This window comes from Quercus robur, chromosome 2 (assembly GCF_932294415.1).
Source record: "Quercus robur chromosome 2, dhQueRobu3.1, whole genome shotgun sequence".
In the NCBI taxonomy this organism is placed as follows: domain Eukaryota; kingdom Viridiplantae; phylum Streptophyta; class Magnoliopsida; order Fagales; family Fagaceae; genus Quercus; species Quercus robur.
In genome coordinates, this window is record NC_065535.1 from 37,316,312 (window position 1) to 37,340,881 (window position 24,570).

General features: G+C 33.1%; 5 protein-coding genes across 5 annotated transcripts in view; 4 read left to right on the forward strand and 1 right to left on the reverse strand.

Annotated features, from left to right (window-relative positions):
- Nucleotides 1-24,570, forward strand: part of LOC126713577 (glucuronoxylan 4-O-methyltransferase 3) — a 76,261-nt gene that overhangs the window by 21,669 nt on the left and 30,022 nt on the right. The gene's annotated exons all lie outside the window — the stretch shown is intronic.
- On the forward strand, nt 599-6,106 carry LOC126713574 (polyadenylate-binding protein 3). Its single transcript, XM_050413345.1, has 7 exons — nt 599-1,119; nt 2,340-3,118; nt 3,264-3,341; nt 3,444-3,533; nt 4,426-4,719; nt 5,279-5,503; nt 5,648-6,106. The coding sequence occupies exons 1-7, from the start codon at nt 849-851 to the stop codon at nt 5,876-5,878; spliced, it is 1,968 nt and encodes a 655-aa protein (XP_050269302.1). The 5' UTR covers nt 599-848; the 3' UTR covers nt 5,879-6,106.
- On the reverse strand, nt 6,872-8,731 carry LOC126713578 (uncharacterized). The gene is made up of 3 exons (XM_050413348.1): nt 8,653-8,731; nt 8,081-8,531; nt 6,872-7,403 (listed from the first exon to the last, which is right to left on the reverse strand). The coding sequence occupies exons 1-3, from the start codon at nt 8,710-8,712 to the stop codon at nt 7,108-7,110; spliced, it is 807 nt and encodes a 268-aa protein (XP_050269305.1). The 5' UTR covers nt 8,713-8,731; the 3' UTR covers nt 6,872-7,107.
- Nucleotides 14,225-16,751, forward strand: LOC126713579 (uncharacterized). The gene is made up of 3 exons (XM_050413349.1): nt 14,225-14,591; nt 15,367-15,531; nt 16,517-16,751. The coding sequence occupies exons 1-3, from the start codon at nt 14,271-14,273 to the stop codon at nt 16,613-16,615; spliced, it is 585 nt and encodes a 194-aa protein (XP_050269306.1). The 5' UTR covers nt 14,225-14,270; the 3' UTR covers nt 16,616-16,751.
- Nucleotides 20,299-23,130, forward strand: LOC126713576 (DEAD-box ATP-dependent RNA helicase 39-like). Its single transcript, XM_050413346.1, has 5 exons — nt 20,299-20,839; nt 21,528-21,602; nt 21,729-21,914; nt 22,067-22,207; nt 22,363-23,130. The coding sequence occupies exons 1-5, from the start codon at nt 20,369-20,371 to the stop codon at nt 22,546-22,548; spliced, it is 1,059 nt and encodes a 352-aa protein (XP_050269303.1). The 5' UTR covers nt 20,299-20,368; the 3' UTR covers nt 22,549-23,130.

A 24,570-nucleotide genomic window follows, 5' to 3' on the forward strand; every position in this document is an offset into this window, starting at 1 on the left:
ATTTGCCAAAAAATTCAAAAAGTACGGATCATGCTAGATTGATCCAAAACATAAAAATTTGGATAAAACTTGTACCTAAGTACCTACTCAATCCATCTGCAAATACATCTATTTCACAGCAAAATTTATGATTTGCTAACTTTATAATTATGAGTGGACAATAAAAAATGATAGATTGACCACTTATAGTAAAGAATTTAGTAAACACTAAAATTATCAGTATCCACTTGAGCATTACATGTTTGTCCAGTCTAGTTGTTGCAGTTGAAAGGGAAAAAACGGAGAAGATAGCAAAGATTGACCAGAACATGGATGTTTTTGTTACCTTAAACACGAAGACTTTGCTTAATAATAAAAAAATAGTGACTTTTATTTATTTATTGATTAAAAAAGAAAAAGAAAAGAGAGGTCCCGTCCGATGTGAAAAAACCTGACAACGAAACATAATAAAAAAGCGCGAGAACGGGAGGGAGGGACATAAATAAAAAAAAATGTACAATAGACGAATGCCACGTGCGCTTCCTGAAACGCTTCGAAAGTTTTAGATATATATTAGGAAGCCTCTCTTCTGTTTTATTCTCTCTCTTTATTCTCTTCTACTCTCTCTATTTCAGAACCAAAAAAAAAATAGAGAAAAATTAAAATTAAAAACCAAAAAAAAAAAAAATTGATTACCATATTAGGTTAGGAGAACAAAGCCCTAGCTTTTCGTTGCCCTATATAAATAAATTAATATATCTGATCACAGACTCTGGAAAAAAAAAAAAAAAAAAAAATCTCTAAAAACTTTGTATTTTCAGAATTTTGTATATTTTTTTGTTTGTTGTTGTTGTTGTTGGGAGACGGCAATGGCAGCGGCGGCGGCGGCGGGGGCGACAGGTGGAGGGAGTGCGGAGGCGGCGGCGGCGGCGGCGGCGGGGAGTGGGGCCCAGTTGAGCCCGAACATGATTGGGAACCCATCGCTGTACGTGGGGGATCTGGATGCGACGGTGGACGAGACACAACTGTACGACCTGTTTAGCCAGGTATCTCAGGTGGTCTCCATCAGGGTTTGCAGGGATCAGAACCGCAGGTCCTCTCTTGGCTACGCTTATGTCAATTACGCCAACGCTCAGGAAGGTCTGTTCTATTCATCCCACTTCTCTTTTCTCTTTCTTTTCTTCATCTTCATCTTCATCATCATCATATATACATATATATATATATATATATATATTTGATTATATGTGAGGCACGATCACATTGTTATATATACGTATATATGTATGTGTATAATATGTGCACGTGGATATTTGATATTTCTGTGTGTCTCTGTTTCTGTGCGAAAAGCTGCGATTGTTAATTCAGTAATTAAAAAAAAGAAAAAAAAAAAGAATAATGATTTTTGGTTGTCAGTGAATTGTTGTATTGCTTTATTTTATTTAATTTTTGTGTTTTGGGTATTTTTATTGTAATTATCTGGATATTGAGCTTTGGGTTTGATCAATTTTGTTTGGTGCCGTACTCATACTCTGTATCTGTGTCGTACTTTCTCGGTGTATGGTTACATTTATTGGGTTGATTCTATCGTATATTGTTCAATTACCTATAGAATTTGTTTACATTTTTTTTTTTTTTTTTGGTTAGAATGTTTTTATTTTGTTTTATTAAAAAAACTACTTTTTTGGTGAATTCTGAGAGTATTATTTTTGGAATTGAGAACAATGTATGTTTTGGCTTCATAGTTTTGGACCTTTTTGGAATGAAAGGTTTCATCTTTAAGGTAGATTATATGTGTTTGTTTTCATTTTTATTTATTTATTTGGAGAATTTCATTTTAGGCTTATAAAAAAAATGTTCCTTTTCTTTTGGGGAATATTCTGAACTTTTTTTGGGGATTGGTGGTTTGTTTGATATGAATTTTCACTGTTTGTAATTAATTTCTTTCTGAATTTTAGTTTTTACCAACAAATTTTTTTTTTTTAACTAGTAGAAATTAATTTTTTTTTCTATTATTAAATGATAGAAAATTAATTTGTTTTCAACATATAATACTTACATATATTTTTTTATATTATATGCTTGCCATTATACAGAAAATAATTGTAGACTTGCGCTTAGTTACCAAGATTTTTGGTAGTTTGAATTCAACTATGCATTTTTTTTTTCCAATCAAATTCGTAGGATTTCCCCCCCCCCCCCCCCCCCCTTTTTTTTCAAAAATAATATTCCAATTATGCTCTTGGAAACAACAAATTAGTGAGTATTGACCTGTTTTGTTTCTCTTTATTGGTTTCCAAATTAATGTTTGTTTTGTTGCCAAGCTTAGCATTGACCCTGTTCTGTTTCCTTAATTGCAGCTGCTCATGCTATGGGGATCTTGAATTTTACTCCTATCAATGGGAAACCTATCAGGATTATGTATTCTCATCGAGATCCTAGTATTCGGAAAAGCGGATATGCTAATGTTTTTATTAAGAACCTTGACACATCAATAGATAACAAGGCATTGAATGAAACTTTTGCTGCCTTTGGGACTGTACTTTCTTGCAAGGTGGCCGTCGATAGCAATGGTCAGTCTAGAGGCTATGGGTTTGTACAGTTTGAAAATGAGGAATCAGCACAAAATGCAATTACGCGATTGAATGGTATGCTGATAAATGATAAAAAGGTCTATGTTGGACTTTTTGTTCGACGTCAAGAGAGGAATCAACAAAATGGCTCACCAAAGTTTACTAATGTTTATGTGAAAAATTTGGCTGAAGCAACTACTGATGAGGACCTTAAGAAACTTTTTGGCACCTATGGTACAATCACAAGTGCAGTAGTTATGAGAGATGCAAATGGGAAGTCCAGATGTTTTGGTTTTGTAAACTTCCAGAGCCCAGACGATGCTGCTGTTGCAGTTGAGAAGTTGAATGGGTCCTCTACCAGTGATGACAAGGTTTTATATGTGGGGAGGGCTCAAAGGAAAGCAGAAAGGGAGGCCGAGTTGAAGGCCAAATTTCAGCAGGAAAGAATTAGCAGATATGAAAAATTGCAAGGTGCTAATTTATATCTAAAAAATCTTGATGACAACATTAATGATGATAAGCTGAAGGAGTTATTCTCTGAGTTTGGAACAATAACTTCTTGCAAGGTATATATTGTTTTTAAGTGAAGTGATTTTTTCCCTTCTCTCCCGAATCCCAATGGTCCTTGGTGGTTTTATCTATGAGTCAATTATAATAATTGTTTTCTAGTAGTAACTTTTTGTTTGGCACATTTTTATTAAATATAATTAGGTAATGCTTGATCCACAAGGTCACAGCAAGGGATCTGGTTTTGTGGCCTTTTCTACTCCAGAGGAAGCTACTAAAGCTGTAAGTTACTAATTCATTTTCTAGGACCACTTGACAGACCCTACTTTTGCACCATTGCTTTCACTCATGAATGTATGAATTTTCTTTCTCATTTCTGCTCAGTTGAATGAGATGAGTGGAAAGATGATTGGACGGAAACCTCTTTTTGTTGCTGTGGCCCAGCGCAAAGAAGATAGGAAGGCTCAGCTTCAGGTGATTTTTCTTCATACATATTTGAATGGTTATATAGGAAACATAGTTCACTTTGATGTGCAGTTGTGGCTTGCTTAATTTTGTGGACATTTGATACGGATGTTATAAGGATGGTCTTTACTGATGTAATCCTAGTTATTAGTTGATAAAACAAGTGCCTACTTTTTGAATATGCAGTCAATGTCTTGTAGCCTTTTATTTTTCATTCACACAAATGCTGGACATACTGGAATATCTGAGCACTTGTGTGGAAATTTGATTTTGAATCTCTAGAGCATTTCCTTGTGAAAAAGAGAAAGAAACAAGAAAATGAACAATGGCAAGACTGTAATTTAGATGGTCTTGTTATGTCCCAAATGTGTGTCTTTCTCTGTAACTGGAAAATGCCAAGCTGTTAGTGCAGGAGATATCTCAGAAGTGAACAAATTTTGTTGCATTTTTTTTTGTCAATGACAGATACTTGTAAAATTAAAGAATTTTATATTCAAATCAACATTGTTTGTGGCGTTGCTGTCAAACTATCCAACTAGCAAATCTTTTCCATCCATTTCTACAAGTTTATACCTGAATATAGAATTTTTTCACTTTATAAATTTCTCTCTTGAGCTTCATGTTGAAAAGTTAACGGAACAAAATTGGTGATATTCTTTAAATCTTAAATTCGGCTAGGGAATTTTTCTCTGAAATAGCACTTTATCCCCTCTTTCCCATTCTTAAGGGTGGAGGGTGAGATCATGGGTTTAAAAGTTAATGGGTGCACTGTGCACATGTAATTAAAACAAAATGCCTCTCAATTGTTTTTCATGATGGTTGGAAGTTGGTGTCATTACTTGTATTCTCTGTCAAATGTATCAAACTTGATGGACAATTACCTAAACTTTCTTCCTTCTAGGCACGTTTTGCTCAAATACGAACACCTGGTGGGATGGCACCTTTGCCTTCGGGATATCATCCTGGGGCACCCAGATTTGCCTCGCAACAGTTGTATTTTGGTCAAGGTACTCCTGGCCTGATGCCCCCTCAGCCTGCGGGTTACGGCTTCCAGCAGCAACTCTTGCCTGGCATGCGCCCAGGTGTTGCTCCAAACTATATCATGCCATACCATCTTCAGAGGCAAGGACAGTCAGGGCATCGAATGGGCGTGCGGCGAGGAGGAAACTTTCAACAGGTGCCACAGCAGCAGCAGGTGATGTAACCAAACCTTCTTTCTTCTCATTCTTCCCTCATTATCTGGGTTCATAACATTGGGCTTTAAGATTGCATGACTTCCTTAATACTTAATGAGGCTGTATAATACTAGGATCCTGCTTAGTAGAATAAAATGTAACTAAATGATGAATCTTCATTCAACAGGGCACTCAATGATATCTCCATTTTTAATGTTTGCTCTCTACTTTATAGTCATGTGATGGACACCGACCTAAAATTTGATAGATTCAAGTCTCTTTTGAATGTTATTTTGCACCTCCTGATGTTTCCAATGGTGACAACCAAGGTTCAAATCCCCCCACCACCCTATTGTAACTATCGAGTTATTTTAATTACTTACTGATTTATTCCAGAAGCTCATTTGGCCTTTTTTTTATTTGTTTACTTTTTATATTTTTCATTGCCCAAATTTGCTGTTTCCTATTTTTTGAATTATAGTTTTATAACTTGCTAATCATATCATGATGACTTTGTAGTCCAAGATAATAGATATTTTGTTTACCTCTAATATTGTTTTATCCACTCCTCAAATTTAGTTACTGCATCGTAACTCCAACCAAGGCTTTAGATATATGGGAAATTCTCGAAATGGCGTTGATGCATCTGGGGTTCCTCAAGGTGTAGTAGGTCCAGTGATGCCATTGCCTTTTGATGGTTCAGTGATGCCAGCAGCTCCTGTTGATATCCAGAGACCTGGGCCAGTGCATATCTCAACACTTTCATCAGCTTTAGCTTCTGCTAGCCCAGAGAATCAGCGTGTGGTATGCTATTCTTCTTGTCTTTTTATATATTGATTATGATATATGATTTTTTGAGAAACATTGTTTGACTGAAATGACCTTTAGAGAATATGATAAACATAGTCTTTGGAAAGTAATTGTTGTACTTGTTTCATAAAATTACAGATGCTGGGTGAACACCTATATCCCCATGTGGAGAATCTTGAACCCCACAATGCATCAAAGGTGACTGGGATGTTGCTGGAGATGGATCAATCAGAGGTAATCCATCTCCTTGAGTCTCCAGATGCCCTGAAGCAGAAGGTGGGCGAGGCAATGGAAGTGCTACGGAAAGCTGCTGCAACAGAATCCGGTGTTAGTGATCAGCTTGGCTCGTTGGCACTTGGCACTGAATGATTGAAGTGGATTTATGAGGGTAAATACATTTAATTTATTTGGGAGCCCATTTTTTACAGGGCTTGATGAGCTGACATTGTTTCTGGGGTTTTCGCTAAAATTGCTGGTTTTTTTTTTTTGGGGGGGGGGGGGGGGGGGGTGTTCTATGTGGCAATTTGATTGCTGACATTTTTTGGGCTTCAAATTTGGTATGGAGGAGGGTATTCAAAGACCTGAGATTATTAGGGATTTTTTTTTTCAGTTTCTTTCTCCTTTAGACTATCATTATTACTATCATGGATATCTTAGGAATTAAGTTGGGATTTTTGTAGAATTTTTTAAACTCTCTCTCTCTTTTTCTTTTCTTTTTTTCTTTTTTCTTTTTTTTAATCTTAATTGTTTTAGGAATTCTAACATGACGCATGATTCTTCTTTTATGTTCAATCCATGAGAGTTGTGGCAGGAGTGGGAAGTTTATCTCGCCACCCCATGCTTGATGTGTAACACCAATAAGGTCTTTTTGAAAAGTTGATTCATGAATTTACCTAAGACTTCCCTTTGGATGTTGCCTATGTGTAGAGTATTATTCATATATTAATTTCCATTGGAAGTTGGTGCAAAACGGGAATGGAAATTCTGTTTTCACTGTTCATTGATGAAATGGTAATCAACTTGGAATACCTTACAGTCATAACCTCTTCCCCCAATTAATACAACCTGTTTATGGTTTTGTTCTCTTTGTACAAAAATATTGGGAAGAATAAAACTGCCTCCTGTAAATTATCAAAAAATAACTGCTTCCTGTAGTTATTACCCCTCCCCTTCTCTGTCCTTTTTTATTTTTATTTGGGGCTCTCTCTCTCTCTCTCATCTTTAATTTAAGAAAGATACTCATTTGCATTCATGTTTCAATGTTTGGATGAAAGAAAAGGAGATGAGAGTGAAGAGGGCTGTGATTTAAATTTAATTCCCCTTGTTTGAATTTTTTGATTTATTTTTAAAGAAGAGGAATCATTTTTGGAAAGAATGTTATACATCCCCCTTTTTTTACACATTACAAAATGTTGAAGTATATCAAAGGCTAAGGTATCTATTCCTCTCTTCTCTTTCAATTTTCAAAACATCTAAACAAAAAAGAGAAGTATTTCCTCTTCTTTTCATCTAAACTTCCAAACATAGCGTGTTTAAATGGATGCAATTCACATCCGTATGAGAGAAGGGAGGATGCACAGCACAATGTGGAGCAAGCTTCACAAGAAATCAGGGTGGACATCATCTTCAACCCTTTGATCATTGTTTATGGTCTCGAACTCCAAGGTATGGTAATGCAGCTGGTGTTCAAAATTCCTGCCACTTCCAAGTTGCAAGTACTCATTATCATCTTGCGCAATGTAGTCGTTCCATTTGGAAACCCCTTTGGCTTTGGTAGTTGGAAATGGAAGCTGAGGTTTCCTTCTTGGCTCCTGGCCTTCATCATCTTGTTTCATGCGGTCATTCCTTTGTGAAGAGCCCTTGGTGAAAGGCTGATACCTCCTTGGGTCCTTGTCTGCAATGCAAGACAGTCATGAGCCAACTCAATTAACATTCACAACACATGACATGAATTAGGATAGGTTCGGCTTGGGATAGCTCACCTGTGATAACTCCAATCTATCCCAACTTGTGATAACTCTAAAATCCAACCCAAATTAGAGCCTAATAAATATATTGGATTTTTATTCAAATTATTTATGCATGTTATTCAATAAATGATCACAACTTACACAGTTAGAGTCTAAAATTCCAATTTCATCAAAACTAATCAAATAAACATTTTTTTTTTACTTCAAATTATCAATAGCTTGGGTTGAAACCAATACCAAAGCCAAATCCAACCCAAACTTCAATGAAATAAAATAAGATTAAATTCAACCCATCAACACATGAAAAACCACTGGAGGTGAGGGTTGGGTTGTGTTAAGTTGAATCATCGAACCGGGTTTGTTAGGCGAGGTTGGATGTGGATGAACACTCCTATTCAGGTAACACAAGAAATGATGCACATGCAGAAGGATAAAATGAAATCTACTTATTGTTTATATCTAGCGATCAGATTCAGGCTTATGTATATATTTTCAGAAAGATAAAAAGAGAAATGAATATTTTCTTCAATATTTTTCTGGTTGTACTTTGCATATAAATGAATCACATCACCAAAAAAAAAAAGGAAGAAGAGAGAATTACTTGGGGAGATGACATTTTTGGCGGTGGAATTTCTGTTGGAGAAAACCGGATTGTAGAGAAGGTCTGCATTGGCATTGAGTTTTTGTTTCTTGAACAAATCCTCTGGCAACTCCGTCACAATCTTAGGCTCAAAATCACTTTCTTCCTCAACCTGCTGCTCTTCTACTTCCACAGGATCAAGGAATTGACTCCAATCGCTGCTTCGTCTCTTGTTATTATGAACGCGATCGTCGTGGACAATATCTTCTTCTTCTTCTTCTTCTTCTTGGAATTGTGGAAGTGGGGATGGTTGGGTAAAGGCGCGGGACATGTTGAAGGACTGGACGAAGCCGCGGAGGTCCTTGGCGACGAATCCCTGAGCGAACACTTTGCAAACAGACTGCATTTGGTTGCACACCACGCACCTCCACTTGCTGATTTTCTTCTTCTTCTTCTGTTGCTGCTGCTTCACCTGAGGCAAAATCTCAACTTCCATCAAATCACACAGATATTATATTATCATTTCATATACTAGTAATTTATTTATGTTTAGACAAAGATAATAGACGATTGAATAGATAGTAAAATTTTGCCTGCATTGTGGAGCATTGGCAGCATTGAACCGCGATGAACATAGTCGTCGACGACGACATTTCTCTCTCTCTCTCTCTGTTTCTTTTTTCTTTTATTTTGGAGGTTTTACATTTTGGGGGGGAAATTTTGATTCTGAGACTTTGGCGCCAAAATTTTGGAAATTTGTGGCTTTTGAGTTTGGGCCTATAGTTGTTGTGGGCTTGTAGCTGCATTTAGCTGGGCCTATCATATGCTCTTCCTCTATTTCTAATGTTTCCATCGGGACTCGGAAAATATATGGACTTATATAATTTTATTTATATATTTAACTTGTGATGAATGCTATTTACTATTATGCCAAAATATTAATTAGCTTTTTGTGTAGGTGGAATTTAAACTTTAGATATCAAGTTTATGGTGTTTGCTCTACAGTGATTATTCTTTATTATCAAGTCACGATACCAATTAGGGTTTTTTTTTTTTTTTTTTAAATGGACTTATATTACTTTCAAAAGAAATTGAGGTAGTTTAAAAACAAAACTTTTATGTCATAATTTTGATATGGTCAACTCTAAGAGGTAGAAGTTTCAAAATAAAATATAAAAATTGCAAACGGTGGAGAAAAAATGGTGGAAGTGATAGACAACTACTTATAATTGACCACATCAAAATTGTGACACAAAAAATGTGCTCCTACAAGTACTCAAAAAAAATTATAAAAGGGTTATGTTACGTTTGTGCTTTTTTATTTTTTATTTTTTTAATATCGAAATTAATCATTATGGGATCATTACATGTCATTGAATTGAATCAGCATGAAATTTGAATTATCCATGCATGCATATTGGTTTTGTATGCATGGGCCGATGGATTTTACATAAATTCCACACAATAAACATTTTAAATTCATATATTTCAATAAAAAAAATAAAAAAAATCATTTTAGGCGATATTATTATTATTATTTTTTTTCCTATCTTGTCCTGTTTGCCACATCTCACATGGGTAGAAGAACTTACTGCCTTGCTGGATTTGAATCCGCTGATAACCACAGGAACTTTCTACATAAAATTAGAATATTATATTAATAGGAAATAAAAGTTGGACTATATATAACCTACAGCTATGTTAAACTTAAATAGCACTATACATGCAAAGTAATATGAATCACATTTGCACTATAATGATCAAATTACAATTTAAGATCTTCTCCCACAAAAAATAAATAAAATTACAGTTTATTTCGATCCAACAAACATACGTGTTCGGTGTTCATACACAAAACACTTATCCAATTCAATCAAAATAAAGTGGTACTCTTAAATTATATAAAGTTATTATGAAGAAAATTATAAAAAAATTTCAAATGTTTTAATTTATTTTCATATCAATTTGTTGACTTTTTCATTCAAATTTTCCTTAAATGAATTATTTTTAATTAAATTGTGTTAACCTTCTTTATATATATATATATATATATATCAAAATTTTAATTCATTATTGTATCTTTTAATTATATATTTCCTTAATAAGCAATACTCAATATTCTTTTATGATTCATCATCTAGATATTTTGTTTGAATTTTTTTTTAGGCAACATTTGTTTGAAAATTGACTCTATATATTTTTATACTACAAATTAAGGATTTAATCATTACATTTTTTTTTATAATGATCAATAAAATATTTTATTAAAAAAGCTATTGAGCTCTTTATGTTTACCATATATCAAAAAGAGAATGTTAAGGTACACTTCTTTTTTTTTTTTGGAATGTAACGTACATATCTAATCTTAACCGTTAATATATGAGATTGCTTTATATATTATATAGTTAGTGGCGGAGCCAGAAAATTTTCTCAAGAGAAGCCATGTCAAATGTATCATTATATTCCAATAGCTTTAACTCTCTTAGTATAAATCCAAATGACTTTGTTTTTGGACAACAATAAAAATCTTTTGCTAAAGAGATTTACTTATATATTTTTATAAACTTATGCTTTAAATGCTCCTAAAATTAAGGACTTATATATGACCAAAAAAAAAAACCAATATTGAAAGGAAAATAAAGGAGACAAATTGAAAATCAGAATTTATAGTTTTCTACACAAATTAATTATTGAAATTCAATGTTTAATACTTAAAGTCCATCATTGCTAAGGGACACATAGCTAGGTCGCATTGCATATATGCTCTACTTTATGAAGAGAACTAGGATTCTAATCCCCTCCCCCATTTTTGTAAATATCAAATATACAAACCCTCAAATATATAATCTTAATTTGCTAATTTGTTGAGATTTTATAAGAGACACATGTAAGTAATGACGTATATAAGATATTGGAGGAAACTAAACAGAATGCCCCAAATGATGCTAATCTATTTAGTTTTCTCCAATCCTCACATACGACTTTGACATTATCAATATGCATATTCATTCCTTCAATGAGACTTGGGAAATTGATACATACTAATGTAATGTTGGACATGAGATATTGGAGGAAACCAAATGGAATGCAATGAAAAATGCCAATCCATTTAGTTACCTCCAATTCTCACATACAACACTGACACTAACAATTGTTTACTCCTCCTAAGAGATGAAAGGAAACTAGTAGAGCAAACGTACTAGATAGCTAGTAAGAAAGAATGGATTTATTTGCTTTATTGACTGTACAAGCTGGTATTTATAGACTGTCCCAGTGGTTGAGCAACATGCAATTTACAAGAGTAAAGAAGTTCATGCAGTCTACATGAAATGCATGACTTTCATGTTAACAAACAGTTACAATTCTCACTAAACAATTCAAAGACAGGAAGTTCAAATCTTCATAAACAACATGATTTGCAAACGAACAAGTTAGTAGTTAGGCTCTCTCTCTCTCATTATTAGGAAATATCAAAACAATAATTATCAGATAAATAGAAGGCATAACACCATGTATTGATTCAGTTATGGGGTAAAATTTTTTTAAGCAAAAATATTATTGTCACAAAAAAGGTAATACAAAGGAGAATGGGAAAGCCACCTCATCCTTTTAGGCCCAATGAATGAGTATGATAAAGCAGAGCAAATTAAAACATAATTCAGTCTGCCCTGTCCTCTTGGAGGATCTCATGGGAATCAAACACAATTGAATTTATCTTTCCTAACTATATAATTCATGTCTACAGTCATTTTACCATTTTGTAATGCCAAAATTGAATCCCATCGCAATCTTCAATCATATACAGGAAGATAGCCTTGAAAGTTGAAATATTTTTCGCAGCAACTTCAAGGAGTCCACCTTAATCAATTAAGGAAAGAAGCTAGAGACTATGGCCTTGGTTACGGTCCAACTTGCACTAAACTTCATTATGAGAAGTGGGGAAAAGGAAAAAGACCAATTGGATACATAACCCCCCAGCCAGTAGAAATCATCATATGTTTTTTTTTTTTTTTCTTAGTTATAAATTTCTAATAGCCAGGATTCAGTTAGCTAATTAAATAAGTAGAATGAAGACAGTATTCAATCTCTCATCATCAGCAAACCACCTGGAATATTTGAGCTTGTGAGTTTGTTAGATTCCTTCCCCTCCTCATTGCCTAGAGGAATCAATATGTAAAGATCTCAACTCCATGTGAAGGCTTAATTCCTGATAGATACATTTACTAGTAAAATGCAATGGAGTTTAAATGGTGGGTACTATCTGGTCCAAAAAAGAAATCTTATTTATTTTGTACATTTAACTCAAATGAGAAAATGGGTCAGATTCCACTCCAATTATTGTTGTCAGGGATTCATCTTCTTATACCCATAATGCCTTTTAAACCATTGGCCATCACTGTAGAAAACACTCAAAGTGAATCAAGTGTTGCACTGTCCTATTGATTACAAAGAGGATCTCCAAAATGCACTCCACGATTGGCAGCTTCAAACCATAACCATTACACACATATAGAAACTAAAAAACTATTTTGATAAATTCAATTGTTCCGGTTAAGGAGGAATGATTTGAACTCTAGATGGACAGCTCGACCCATTGGCCTAACAGCTCCCAATAGAGGAAGACCCCAATAATATCACTTTTTCACCCTAAACTATTAGCCTAATTACATTTTATCCCCTAAATTATTGAAACACACTATTAATCCCCTAATTTTTCTTTCATAATTGTATCTTTTGATTATAAATTTTCTTAATAAGTTATACTCAATATTTTTTAATGATTTATCAAGAGTCTTGCAACTTAACTAGTTGGTACTTCATGGTGTTTTCAAGACATCTAGGGTTTAAATCTCTCTTTTCCGTAGTAAAAATTATTAAAATAAATATATATCTTAAGGAATTTGTTTGAAATTTGTAAATTTTATTTGATGAACAAGGGTTATTTTTATTTTAGAAAGGATAAATAAGAGTTAAAAATGGATAAAGCTTGTATCCAGTGTCTTTTTGTAATGGACATGATATGATTTGGACATGTGTCTACATCGTAACATGTTTGGTGTAAAAAAGCACTTGACACAAACTGTATCCTTAAAAATATAGAAAAATGCTAACAAATGCTCTTAAAATATTGGTTAGTAATCCATTTAAAGAAAGTTTTTATAGGAAAAGAAAAAAAAAATTAAAAGTAATTAATATTTCAACAGTTTTTTTTTTTTTTTTTTTCATTTCTCATAAAAGTGATATCAAAACTTTTTTGAAATAGATTGTTAACTAATACCTTAAAGCATTCGTTAGCATGACCCAAAAATATATTATAAATGTATTTTATTAACAATATACGGTCATATCATTCTCAAAAAAACAAAAAACAACATACATCATAAAAAGCATATATTATTAACTACACAACATATTCTAATTGTCAAACTGGATATACTCCCAGTCCCAATCTGTTTGTCCTATTTGAAAAGTCAAACTTTTTAAGAGAATATCATTTATTGTTTTGTTTGCCTTATAAAAATGTATAAGTTTACAAAACTAACCTTAAATAAATTTATCAGGTTTTTTTTTATAAAGAGTTATTCTTAATGAGACAACTAAAAAGGTGTCTCAATTATATTGATTTTTTTAAATATTTGTTATTTTTTTTCTTCAAATAGTTTTGAAAATGAAGTAGGGACATAATATGAACATTAATAAATTAACAAATTTTATTTTTAAAAACATGACAATATTTTGGAACATTCTAAAATGAAATAAAGTACAAACAAATTGAAGAAAATATATTTTTTGATAATTGAGCCTAAGACAGGACACTCAATAATATCGAAAGATATTAACAAGTTACAATAATCTTTGACATTCCTAAACTTGATTTTATTCAAATTAAAAAAAAAAAAAAAAAGTTCATCTTACAATAATTTTTCCAATAAGTTGAAGAGTTTAGTTTTTCCTAAGCCAAAAAAAAAAAAAAAAAAAAAAAAAAAAAAAATTACATCGAAAGCCAAACCATCATAATAGGAAACAAATTTACAATGAAAACGTTATGAGAATTAACAGAAAAAAAGAAAGAAAGAAGACTTTGATGGATTCCCTAGCATTAAAGTGAAAACGACTTTATTTATCTATTTAAAAGCGCAATGAAAAAAGAAAACCAATTGCGTCTGGTATTTATATTAGATTATTCCTAAAAAAACACATCATATGCAAAATGGCCTTGAAGTTACAGTCTCACATTGAGAGAGTCCTGTGGGACCAACACCAAATCTCTCGCCGCGTCAGCGAGCTGGCCTCCCAAATCTCCGCCGATTTCGGTGGCGCCGCCAATTCAGACTCACCACCACCACCTGTCCTCGTTGGCGTGGCCACCGGAGCTTTTCTCTTCTTGGCTGACCTCGTAAGAAACATCGACCTTCCCATCTCCGTTGATTTCGTTCGCGCCGATTCCTACGGCTCCGGTACCATCTCCGCTGGGGCCCCTAAGCTCTCACTTGACTTGAAGGTTGATGTCAAGGGAAAGCACGTTATATTGGTACTTTCCCTCTCTCTCTCTCTCTTTCTCTATCATTGGTTGTCTGACTTTTTCAATAACATACCAAACAAAGGTTTTTACTTTTTATAGCTTCAATGTTTTGTTCTCTTTTCTGTACTGTACTACTATTGTTTTGGTTCTTAAAAGTTATTGGATGTTTCTATATTGGTCCTTTACGTTTTTTAATTTTCATTTTGGTCCATCATGTTTGATTTTTATATTAACTATGCTGTCCGTCTGTATCCATTAAAACTGAAGAGTATTTGTGACATGTTTTCTACTTACATCAATAAACTTTGTGTTTATTTCACGCATTTTAGAGTTAGTATTTCATGAACTAAATAAACATGGCTCAAAACGGAATCCAACATGAATGATCAAAATTAAAATTATGAAATATTAAGGGACTAAATGAAAACACCCCCAAACGTTAAAGATACAAAATTTACTTTAGTAATCTTAATAATGCGGCATTTAAAAAAAAAAATATTTATGAAAAATATAGCATCTTAACATTGGGCAAAATTTGGAAAATAATATTATTTTAACAATAATTGTTTAAATTAATAGTGTTTTTTAATTATTTGGGAATCTAAGTTTTTTTTTTTTAATCGTGTTAAATCATGTTTTTTATATTCAATTTTGTTTCTAAAAATTAAAAAGCTGATAAGGTTTTTGGTACTACCTTGTTCAAAATCAAGATGACAAATGAATGGAAGCTGGTGTATGTAATGGTGTAGGGTATATAATTGGATGGACATGTTTGTTGTGTCAGGTTGAGGACATTGTTGATACGGGAAGAACTCTATCGTGTCTGATTGCTCATTTGGAATCAAAAGGAGCATCCTCTGTATCAGTTTGTGCCTTCCTTGATAAACCTACAAGAAGAAAGGTTCATTTTCAGCCACTGGGTCAAGGAAAGTTTTACAAGGGGTTTGAGGTAACATCTCTATCCTATTACTTCCCCGTCTCTGTGTCTGCCACTTGAAATCAACAATATATTTCTTTTGACACAATAAAGGTTCACTGCCAGGACTCTTTTAAGTACTTCTTGGTTTTGCTTTAGAAATTCACTCACCTAAATGTTATGTGTTACAACTTACAACTCACTCACCAACCCCGGGACTACTAACTCTGCGGGTGAGATATAATTGAATTCCAAAACATAAGAGTAACATTGCATTTGATGCTCTCTCTACAGAACGAAATTAAACTAGGTAAAAGTTTATTTATTTTCATTTATTTTCTTATTTGAAAATTATGGGCAAATAATAAAAAGGAAATATACAATTGAAGACTTTTTTTGATAATTCAATAGTTACAACGGGGGATAGGAGATTTGAATCGTGGATGTCTTGGACACACCAGGAGAAAAGAGAAAGGGAAACATTGTGAGTGGGGTTCAAAATCTTCTTCAAATCAAAGACAAAAACGTGTCTTTTGTAATACCTGTTGCTCTCCCATGCTATTTGTTGCATTTTAGATGTTGTAATTTTCTTAAGAGTGATGCTGTATGAATATTGAGTGATACTACAAGTTTAGTACAAACTGGCATTTTATCTATAATGGCGCCACATGATCTGTGCTTTATATGAAATGTAACGTGTGGTGCGCACTTCTTGCATTAACCAGCATACTTGATAATTTTCCTAGTGGAACTTCAGTAATCAAACAATGAACTTTTGTATTTAGATGTACTCTTGAAGCTGATGATCATTTACTCAAATTGATAATTTCTTCTCTTACAAGATAATTAAAGGGTGAGATTGTTGGTTCAAACCCTCTAGGTGTATATGTAACATACCAATAAAGCAAATTGTAGGCTCTTGAAAAATATTTGATTTTTGCTGCACTATGTTGACTTTTGTTTGGTATGAACTGTCATAAATATAAATATGTTATCATTTTCTATTTTCTTTTTGCAGTGTCCAGATTATTTTGTTGTGGGTTATGGAATGGACTTTGCGGAATTATATAGGAACTTGCCTTACGTTGGTGTCTTGAAGCCTGAATATTACAAGTGATGTTACACTTCTGATATTTTTTTTTTTTTTTGAGTCATTGTTACACTTCTGATCTTATTCCATAAGATGTATCAATAATGATTTTACATTTGTGAGATGATGGTATTCAAATACAATTGGAGTTATTTTGATTATATTTTTTTTTCTATATTTTCTTGAAAATATTCATTGATGCACTGGATACTGTGCTTTCTGCTTACACAGTTATATTCACTTTGTAATTCCAAACTTTTTGCACATCAAGTTTATTAGTATGGTCCTCTGTGAAATTAACCCCCTCTTCTTCCAGGGCTGCTCACTAGCTCTGAGTACGTCTGTACCCAGCATTAGGCGTTGTACATCCTAAACTTTCGAAAGTAAAAAAGAGGGGGATAATCAAACCATTGCTATTATGATTGTGAACCTCTAGGACCTAGACGTGATGTTGCGCATTACAATTATCATGAGCATCTCAATTCTGACATTGTTTATGTAAGAACTACCAAAGCGGCATGTAAATTTAACTTCCAAGTATGAATTTTTGCATAATCTTGTATATCTACCTAGTGGTAGGTAGATAGCATCAGAATTTCTTTGACTCAGAGATTCTATTGAACTCAATGTTACCTATACGTATTCAAAGTACTAAAAAAAAAAAGTATTGAATTCACTGAAATTTCGCGTTTACATCCGATCCTTGACACATTTAGATTTGTGCTAAAAGAGTTGTGAAATAGAAACTAAGTTTAATACCTAAGAGCATTCTCATTAAGAATGCTAAATGCTATAAAATCTAAATTTTAACATCAAGTTTGTAAAAAGCACCAAAAAGCAAGATACAACAAACACGCTAAACTTAAAAAAAAAAAAAAAAAAAAAAAAAAAAAAAAAAAAAAAAAAAGCAACTGAGCTACAGTGAACTTTCATCTTTGAAAGCTTACTTTAGCTCCAATCTTTAATAAAAAATTATTATTTTAATACTTATGGTGGAAAAGGTGGTTTGTGTAGTTGTTTTTTATTATTTTAATGAGTAGTTTATATTATTTTAAACGAAATGGTAAAAAAATAGAACTTTTGATGTTGAGTGTATTGTAAAATGAGTTGTTAAAATTAATAAAGTGGCTTTTTAAAATACTAAATGCTAAAATTTTTAAAAGTTTTGATGGGAATGCTCTAGTTTTCATATTAGGGTCATGTTAACGAATGCCCTTAGGGCACTGATTAAGAAACCAGTTAAAGAAAATTTTTATGGGGAAAGAAAAAAAAAACAATTAATGTTTTGACAGCTTTTTTCATTTCTCATAAAAGTGATATCAAAACTTTCTTTAATTGAATTCTTAACCAGTGTCCTAAGAGCACTCGTTAGCATTTACCTTCATATTAATGGTACATATTGTACAACGTTTCCCCTTTTTTAGTTTTTTTAATCTATCATTGGTTTTACTTAATTCTTTCATCTCAACCCTTTGCAGAGAAAGCAAGCTAGAGCCTTAGAGAAAATCTTTGACTCTCCTTCTTCATTTCTCTCACCATTACATACACCTTTGAGAGAAAATTGTAACATTCATCTCCATCACCAAAAACAGAGTGTTGTGAATTAATTGAAGGCATGTAAACCATCGGAGCTCTACAAGTTTGGTGGATATCTGTTGGCAGCTCAACGGCAATGACTCTGGGAAGCTAGTTATGAGTACTTGGGCTTTCCTCTTTGAAAACATGTCTTGATATTTTTATGTTTTTTGAGTTCTCTTCCGCATTTTCATATTGCTCTCTATTTGTTTTAGTTATGTTATGAATATGCATGCAATATGAAATTTGGCTAATCATGTAAATTTGGACTAATTGCCTGTGTAAGTTTAAAAGGTGATTAAGCTGTAAAATATGATTAAGGGGTCTAAATATATGCTAAGGATTTATTAGGATCTATTTTACCTTGTTTTATGGTTCTTCATTCTTTCCCTTAGGTTAGACTTCCTTTTAAAATAGGATAAATCAAATTAAAAAATAATATGAAGTTAATCAATTTTTCATACACCGAAGGAGTAGCAATAAAATGAAATAACAAAAGAATTAGAAAAACATAGATTAAAAAAAAAAAAAAGTACCATGCTTTAGAGAGAGAAAGAGAGAAACAAGAAGCATTTTCTCAAGAACCAAATTAAATAACAAAAGAATTAGGAAAATGTAGATGAAAAGAAAAAGGTACCAAGCTTTTGAGGGCCAGACTTGAAGCAGCAAAGACGGCAAACAAAGAGAGGGAAAGAGAGACTTAGGGGTTGTTTGGATGAGAGAGTTTTGAGTGATATGATTGTGTTTTCATCACTCATCATCCAAAATTTGTGGGACCCACAGAAATTTTTTTTGTTTGGACACCATCACTCATGATCCATGACTCAGTTTCCATCACTCAATTCTCTGATTTTTGAGTTATGAGTTATGGAAACTGAAAACACATTTTAGCTGTTTTCAATTTTCATAACTCATCACTCAATGACATTTTTGTAATTATACACACATGGAGGGACCCACAACCGCAACTTTTGACCTTTGACTCTTTTTTTTTTTTTCACTGGTTGGTCTTCCGTTCTTTTTTTTTTTTTTTTTTCTCTTCACTGATTCTTTCTTCAGTTCTTCGTCTCTTTTTTTTTTTTTTTTTTTTTTTTTTTCACTGATTCTTTCTTCAGTTCTTCTTCGTCTCTTTCTCTTTTTTTTTTTTTCACTGTTCGGTCTTGACTCCTTTTTTTTTTTTTCACTGGTTGGTCTTCCGTTCTTTTCTTTTTTTTTTTCTTCACTGATTCGTCTCTTTCTCTTTTTTTTTTTTTTTTTCACTATTCGGTCTTGACTCCTTTTTTTTTTTTTTTTCTTCACTGATTCTTTCTTCAGTTCTTCGTCTCTCTCTCTTTTTTTTTTTTTTTTTTTTTTTTTTTTTTTTTTTTTTTCTGGGTTCAGTGAGTTTGGTTTTTTTTTTTTAATTATTTTTTTTTCTCATTACGTTCAGTGAATTTAGCTACTGGGGGTTGAAGGGAAAAAAAAAATGTAAAAGCTACACAAGGTACAAGTATGGGGCCCACAAATAATTGAAAAATATTGAGTGATGATAAGTGAGTGATGGTGCCAAACAAGATGGGGTGTTTTAAGTGATGAGTGATAAGTAATAAGTGATGAGTGATGAAAACTGAGTGATGAGTGATGAAAACTGAGTGATGAGTGATGGGTGATGAAAACTGAGTGATGAGTGACCATTTTTTTAAACCAAACAAAATTCTCAATCGTAGCATGTTCTAATTTAGAATAAAAAATTAATAAATAAAATAATTATGACATGGAAATCTATGAAGCCTCCAAAGGTGGCAATTTGTAGATATAGATTATTACTTGGAGAAAAAGTACTTTTCCCTTTATATTTGGAGAAGTTCACAATTTTGAATTTCCCCTCTTATTTTTTAAACCAACTAATTTCTTCATTTATGTTTAAAAAATAAGAAAATTTCCCAATTTGTACTTTTTTTCAATTAAATCCAACGAAATCACAATGATTACAAATGGAATCTAATAAAAAAATAATGCAATCCTCAAATTTTTCTTTAACAACTTACTCAAAAAAATTCCATTGAATTTAACAAATTAGGGTATTTGATCATTTCTCATATAAAGCAGAAAATTAATTAGTTTTAAAAATATTAAGGAATAGTAAAAGAAAAGTAAAACCAGGGCGCACCGACTCTGTAGCGGCGGAAGCCAAAACAGAAAGTACGAAGAAAACAGCGAAACAACATGAGAGGAAAAACCAAAGCCCTTCTCACTCTCTCATACTCTCTCTTCTCTCCAGTCTTCAAACCACAACCACACACAACCTCTTGGGCTCTTCTTGGTTTTACCTCTCTTTCCACCAAAGCATCCAATTCAGAACAACCCAACAACAACAACAGAGACTCAATCCTTCTTGAGAAGTTCAGGCAAAGAAGACTCAAAGGTTCTTCAAATGATGCCCCAAAAACCAAACCCAGACCATCACCGGAATCATCAACTTCTGCAAATGAGGATGGACCCACCAAGGAAGTGAGCAGCTTTACTGAGTTGGGTCTGAGTGAGGAGTTGACTGAGGCTGCTGGGCATATGGGTGTTTTTGTTCCTTCTGAGATTCAGTGTGTTGGGATTCCTGCTGTTTTGAATGGGAAGAGTGTGGTGTTTAGTGCTCAGCCTAAGTCTGGCAGGACTTTAGCCTACTTGTTGCCGCTTGTTCAAGTAACTTTTCTATGCATTTCCTCTTCCTCTTTCTTTCTATTATTTCCTTACCTTCATTTTTTCAAAATCTGACTTTAATTAATGATTGCTTTGTGGGTTTAGTAGGATTAATATTATGGTTGACTTTGTTTTGGGGATTTGTTTTTGTTTTTGTTTTAATTGCTTGTTTAGTTTCATAGAGATTAAAAAGTTCATAAGGTTTTCACTTCATTGCCCTAAGACCTGACCTCTTAGATTCATAAAGATTATTAAAAATAAAATTTTTTTTTTTCAGGTGTTGTTTTTATTTTATTTTTTTACCACCATATGTGTGTGCATTTAACATTGAAATTTTGTCATTTGAAATACAAATGCAAAGCTACTCCACATTTCATTTATTTTCACTTCCTTTTTTTTTTTATTGCATTACTTTGCTTCTAATTTTCTTATAAGATTCCTACTGACAATTGTTAATAGTTTCATTGCTAGCATTTTAGGCCATCTTATGTTTTTGCTGCAATGTTTAGGCTGTCAAATTATTAATACTATTCAAGACCTACCTCCCCTCCCAAAACAACCATGTAAAATTGAAGCTGTTAAGTTGCTATATAATTACGTTGATATGACAAATTTACAATATTATTATGTTTGTAGTAAGTGGAATATGAGTAACTCAATTAAACTAATTAATTTTTTTTCTTTTTTATAGCTGCTGCGTCAGGAGACAAAGCCCAAGCATCCACGAGCAGTAGTGCTATGCACCACAGAAGAGCTATCTGATGAGGTCAGGACCCATCTTTTCTCCTCTCTTTTTTTTTTTTTTTCCTGAAGCATAGTTATAAGAATTTGCAGCACTAATAAACCTCAAGGATTTTCAACCCATAGTATTAAATTTGTATGGACTTCACAGGTGTTTCAGGTGGCAAAGTTTATCAGCGATTCTGCACAGGCAGCACAGCTAAAGTCTGAAAAGGTTAATGGTTCGAACCAGAAAATTTTGTCGAATGCTCCAATTGGCATGATAGTTGGAACCCCTGGAGAGGTTCTTCAACACATTGACGAGGGAAATGTGGTTCCTGATGAAATCAAATACTTGGTTAGTTTCCTAAGACAGTAATTATCACATATGGATTTTGATTGTCCTGCTATCTTGGATATGGATATTCCTGTCAGGTTTGTAAAGCTTGTATCTGTGTCCTTGCATTGATCACCTTGAAACATTTAATGGTGGTGAATATCTCTTTGTAGGTGTTAGATGAGGTGGACACCATGTTTGGTTGTGGCCTTGGTCCTGAAATCCAAAAGATACTAAGGCCATTAAAAAATCATGCGTCAAAATCCAATGACAAAGGATTTCAAACTGTTTTGGTGACTTCAACAGCGGCGAAGGTATGGTGTAACCTCAGTCTTGTCTTAATGATTTTGATATTTAGATTGTCTGTTTATAGGGTCTTGGATTCTTTACAAAAGTTTCAAGCTTCAAAATTTTGTAACCTTTGGCTGCTGTTTTCACATTGTGTAACTTCTGTTATTCAAAATGACAGATACTAGGCGAACAGCTATCTCCCTTTGTGGAACGACTGGAGCATAGTCATGCAGGACAAATTGCTGCAATGTTGCTAGAGATGGACAAAACAGAAGTATTTCATCTCACTGAGTCTCTGGATGTTCTGAAGAAGAAAGTGGCTGAGGCTATGGATTCCCTTAATATAACCGCATCAGAATCGTGACATTACTTTTCTGCTTTTTCACTACTACAGGATAATAGAGCTAGCCCAATTCTCACTAGTAGATATATGGAAAAGGGTCCTCAACATTTGATTTGAAATTGAGAATTGAGAGAATCCATTTCATGATAAAAAATTTGTAGTTAACCAATCTATAGGTGTATATAGTGCCATGTTATCTGGTTGAATTAAATTTTCAATGACGTGGCACCATGTACATCCTTTTATACGTGAAAATTAAATCTGAATCATGACATGGATCCTTTCATTTCAACATATGAAGAGGATTTTAATCTGATAGGTATTCCTGTATATATGTTGCTATGCGCCCATTTTTGATGGGCTTTATGAGCGTCACCATTTGTAGAGTAGAGCTAAATCTTGTAGTAAGTTTGTTGGTCCTGTTGCATTTTTGGAGGTGTATCTGGCAACTTGATTGTTGACATTTTTTAGGCTTCTTACTGTCAGGGATTTACAGTCAAAGTGAAACTAAATTTTTGCCATTTTAACTTTGTTTCATTATTCATGACTAGCAAAGGTCTCTGGATTTGGTGTTGAATCTCATTAGACCTCAGTTTTTCTTTACTTAGTTCTTAGTTGTAGTCTGAAATTTGTCATTAGCTTTATCCTCTTGTTTGATTCTGGACAATGGGTAGCAATCTTCTCAGTACCCAAGGCAAATGTGAAATTATGGTGAGATTTTGTCTCTGTGATGAATTTTTTGAGTGAATCCTGAAAAACACTACCATCTGCTGCCATTGCACTTAATACATGGCACTAGGTGGCTTGGTCTAGATTTTTGAGTGAATACTGGAACAAAACTACCATAGCCCTCAGTTACACTTTTTCATGCATGGCACTATGTGACTCGGTCTAAGATTTCGGATTAAGCACACAGGGAAAGAATTTCAAGTTGTTGGTTGATTGCAAAGAAAATAGTGACTGCTTTGCAGGGTGTTCTTTTTCTTTTTTATTGTATTCACTATTCATGCAGCTTCTTCGTTAGGAAATGTCACTGATGTAGCATATTGGTGGATTTTGGCATGCCTACATTAGCCAAAAAAGCAGCTGGCAATCTTAATCCTAGAAGGCACAAGATAAATTTTAACGTGGCTATAAGATGAGGCGTCAGACCTGGTAGAAGTAGCAGAAACAGCATCAGGATGCCGAAATGATAGTGAGAGCAAAGCTATGGCAGCTTGTTTAGCAATAAATTTTGCAGTAGCCAGAGATTAATAGTACACACGTTTTTTAGAACGGGGCAAACCGGTTAGATTGATTGGGTTTGGGTTTGGGTTTGACTTGTCCGGTTCAAGTAAAAAATGAGTTGGATCAATCTAGTTACGGGCTAACCCATATTTTTTCACATGATTTTTTTTATTATATTATTGTTTATCTTCCTTTCACCATAAATAATAGAACAAATAACAAAATACTCAAAAATAAAAATTAAATAATACATATATTCTAAAGTTAAATGTGTTTTCTAGAGTATTTTCAGGAATACAAATTAAACACTTGAAAAACATTTTATAGAGCATTTTTCGAAATACAATCAAACACTTGAAAATATTTTATTTTTCAATAAATCTTTTCACCTAAAAGTATTTTATGGTCAAAATTTTTTTTACATAAAACCAAACACAAGCGAAAGCTTTTTTTTTTTTTTTGGGTGGGGTGTGCGAGTGCATAAACTCAACATGAAAGTTTTGTGTTATATTTGGAGTTTTTTTTTTTTTTTTTTTTTTTTTTTTGATAGGGATATTTGGAGTTTTCAATACTTTATATATGATGTATATTTCAAGAATGGTTGAGATTTAAAAAGATTACTTACAATATAAAATAATTGTAAGTAAAATAAGCACAAATGATGATTATTAGAAATTGCACATAATTGTTTTAAGTCTCAAGGCTTCAACAATTTTTTTTTTAGTGCAAATGATGAAAGGTTAATATCCATTTAAATCTCAAGGCATGCATTTCTAAATTTTAAGTTGCATTTTTAAGAATTGAGTTCTTTGAGAA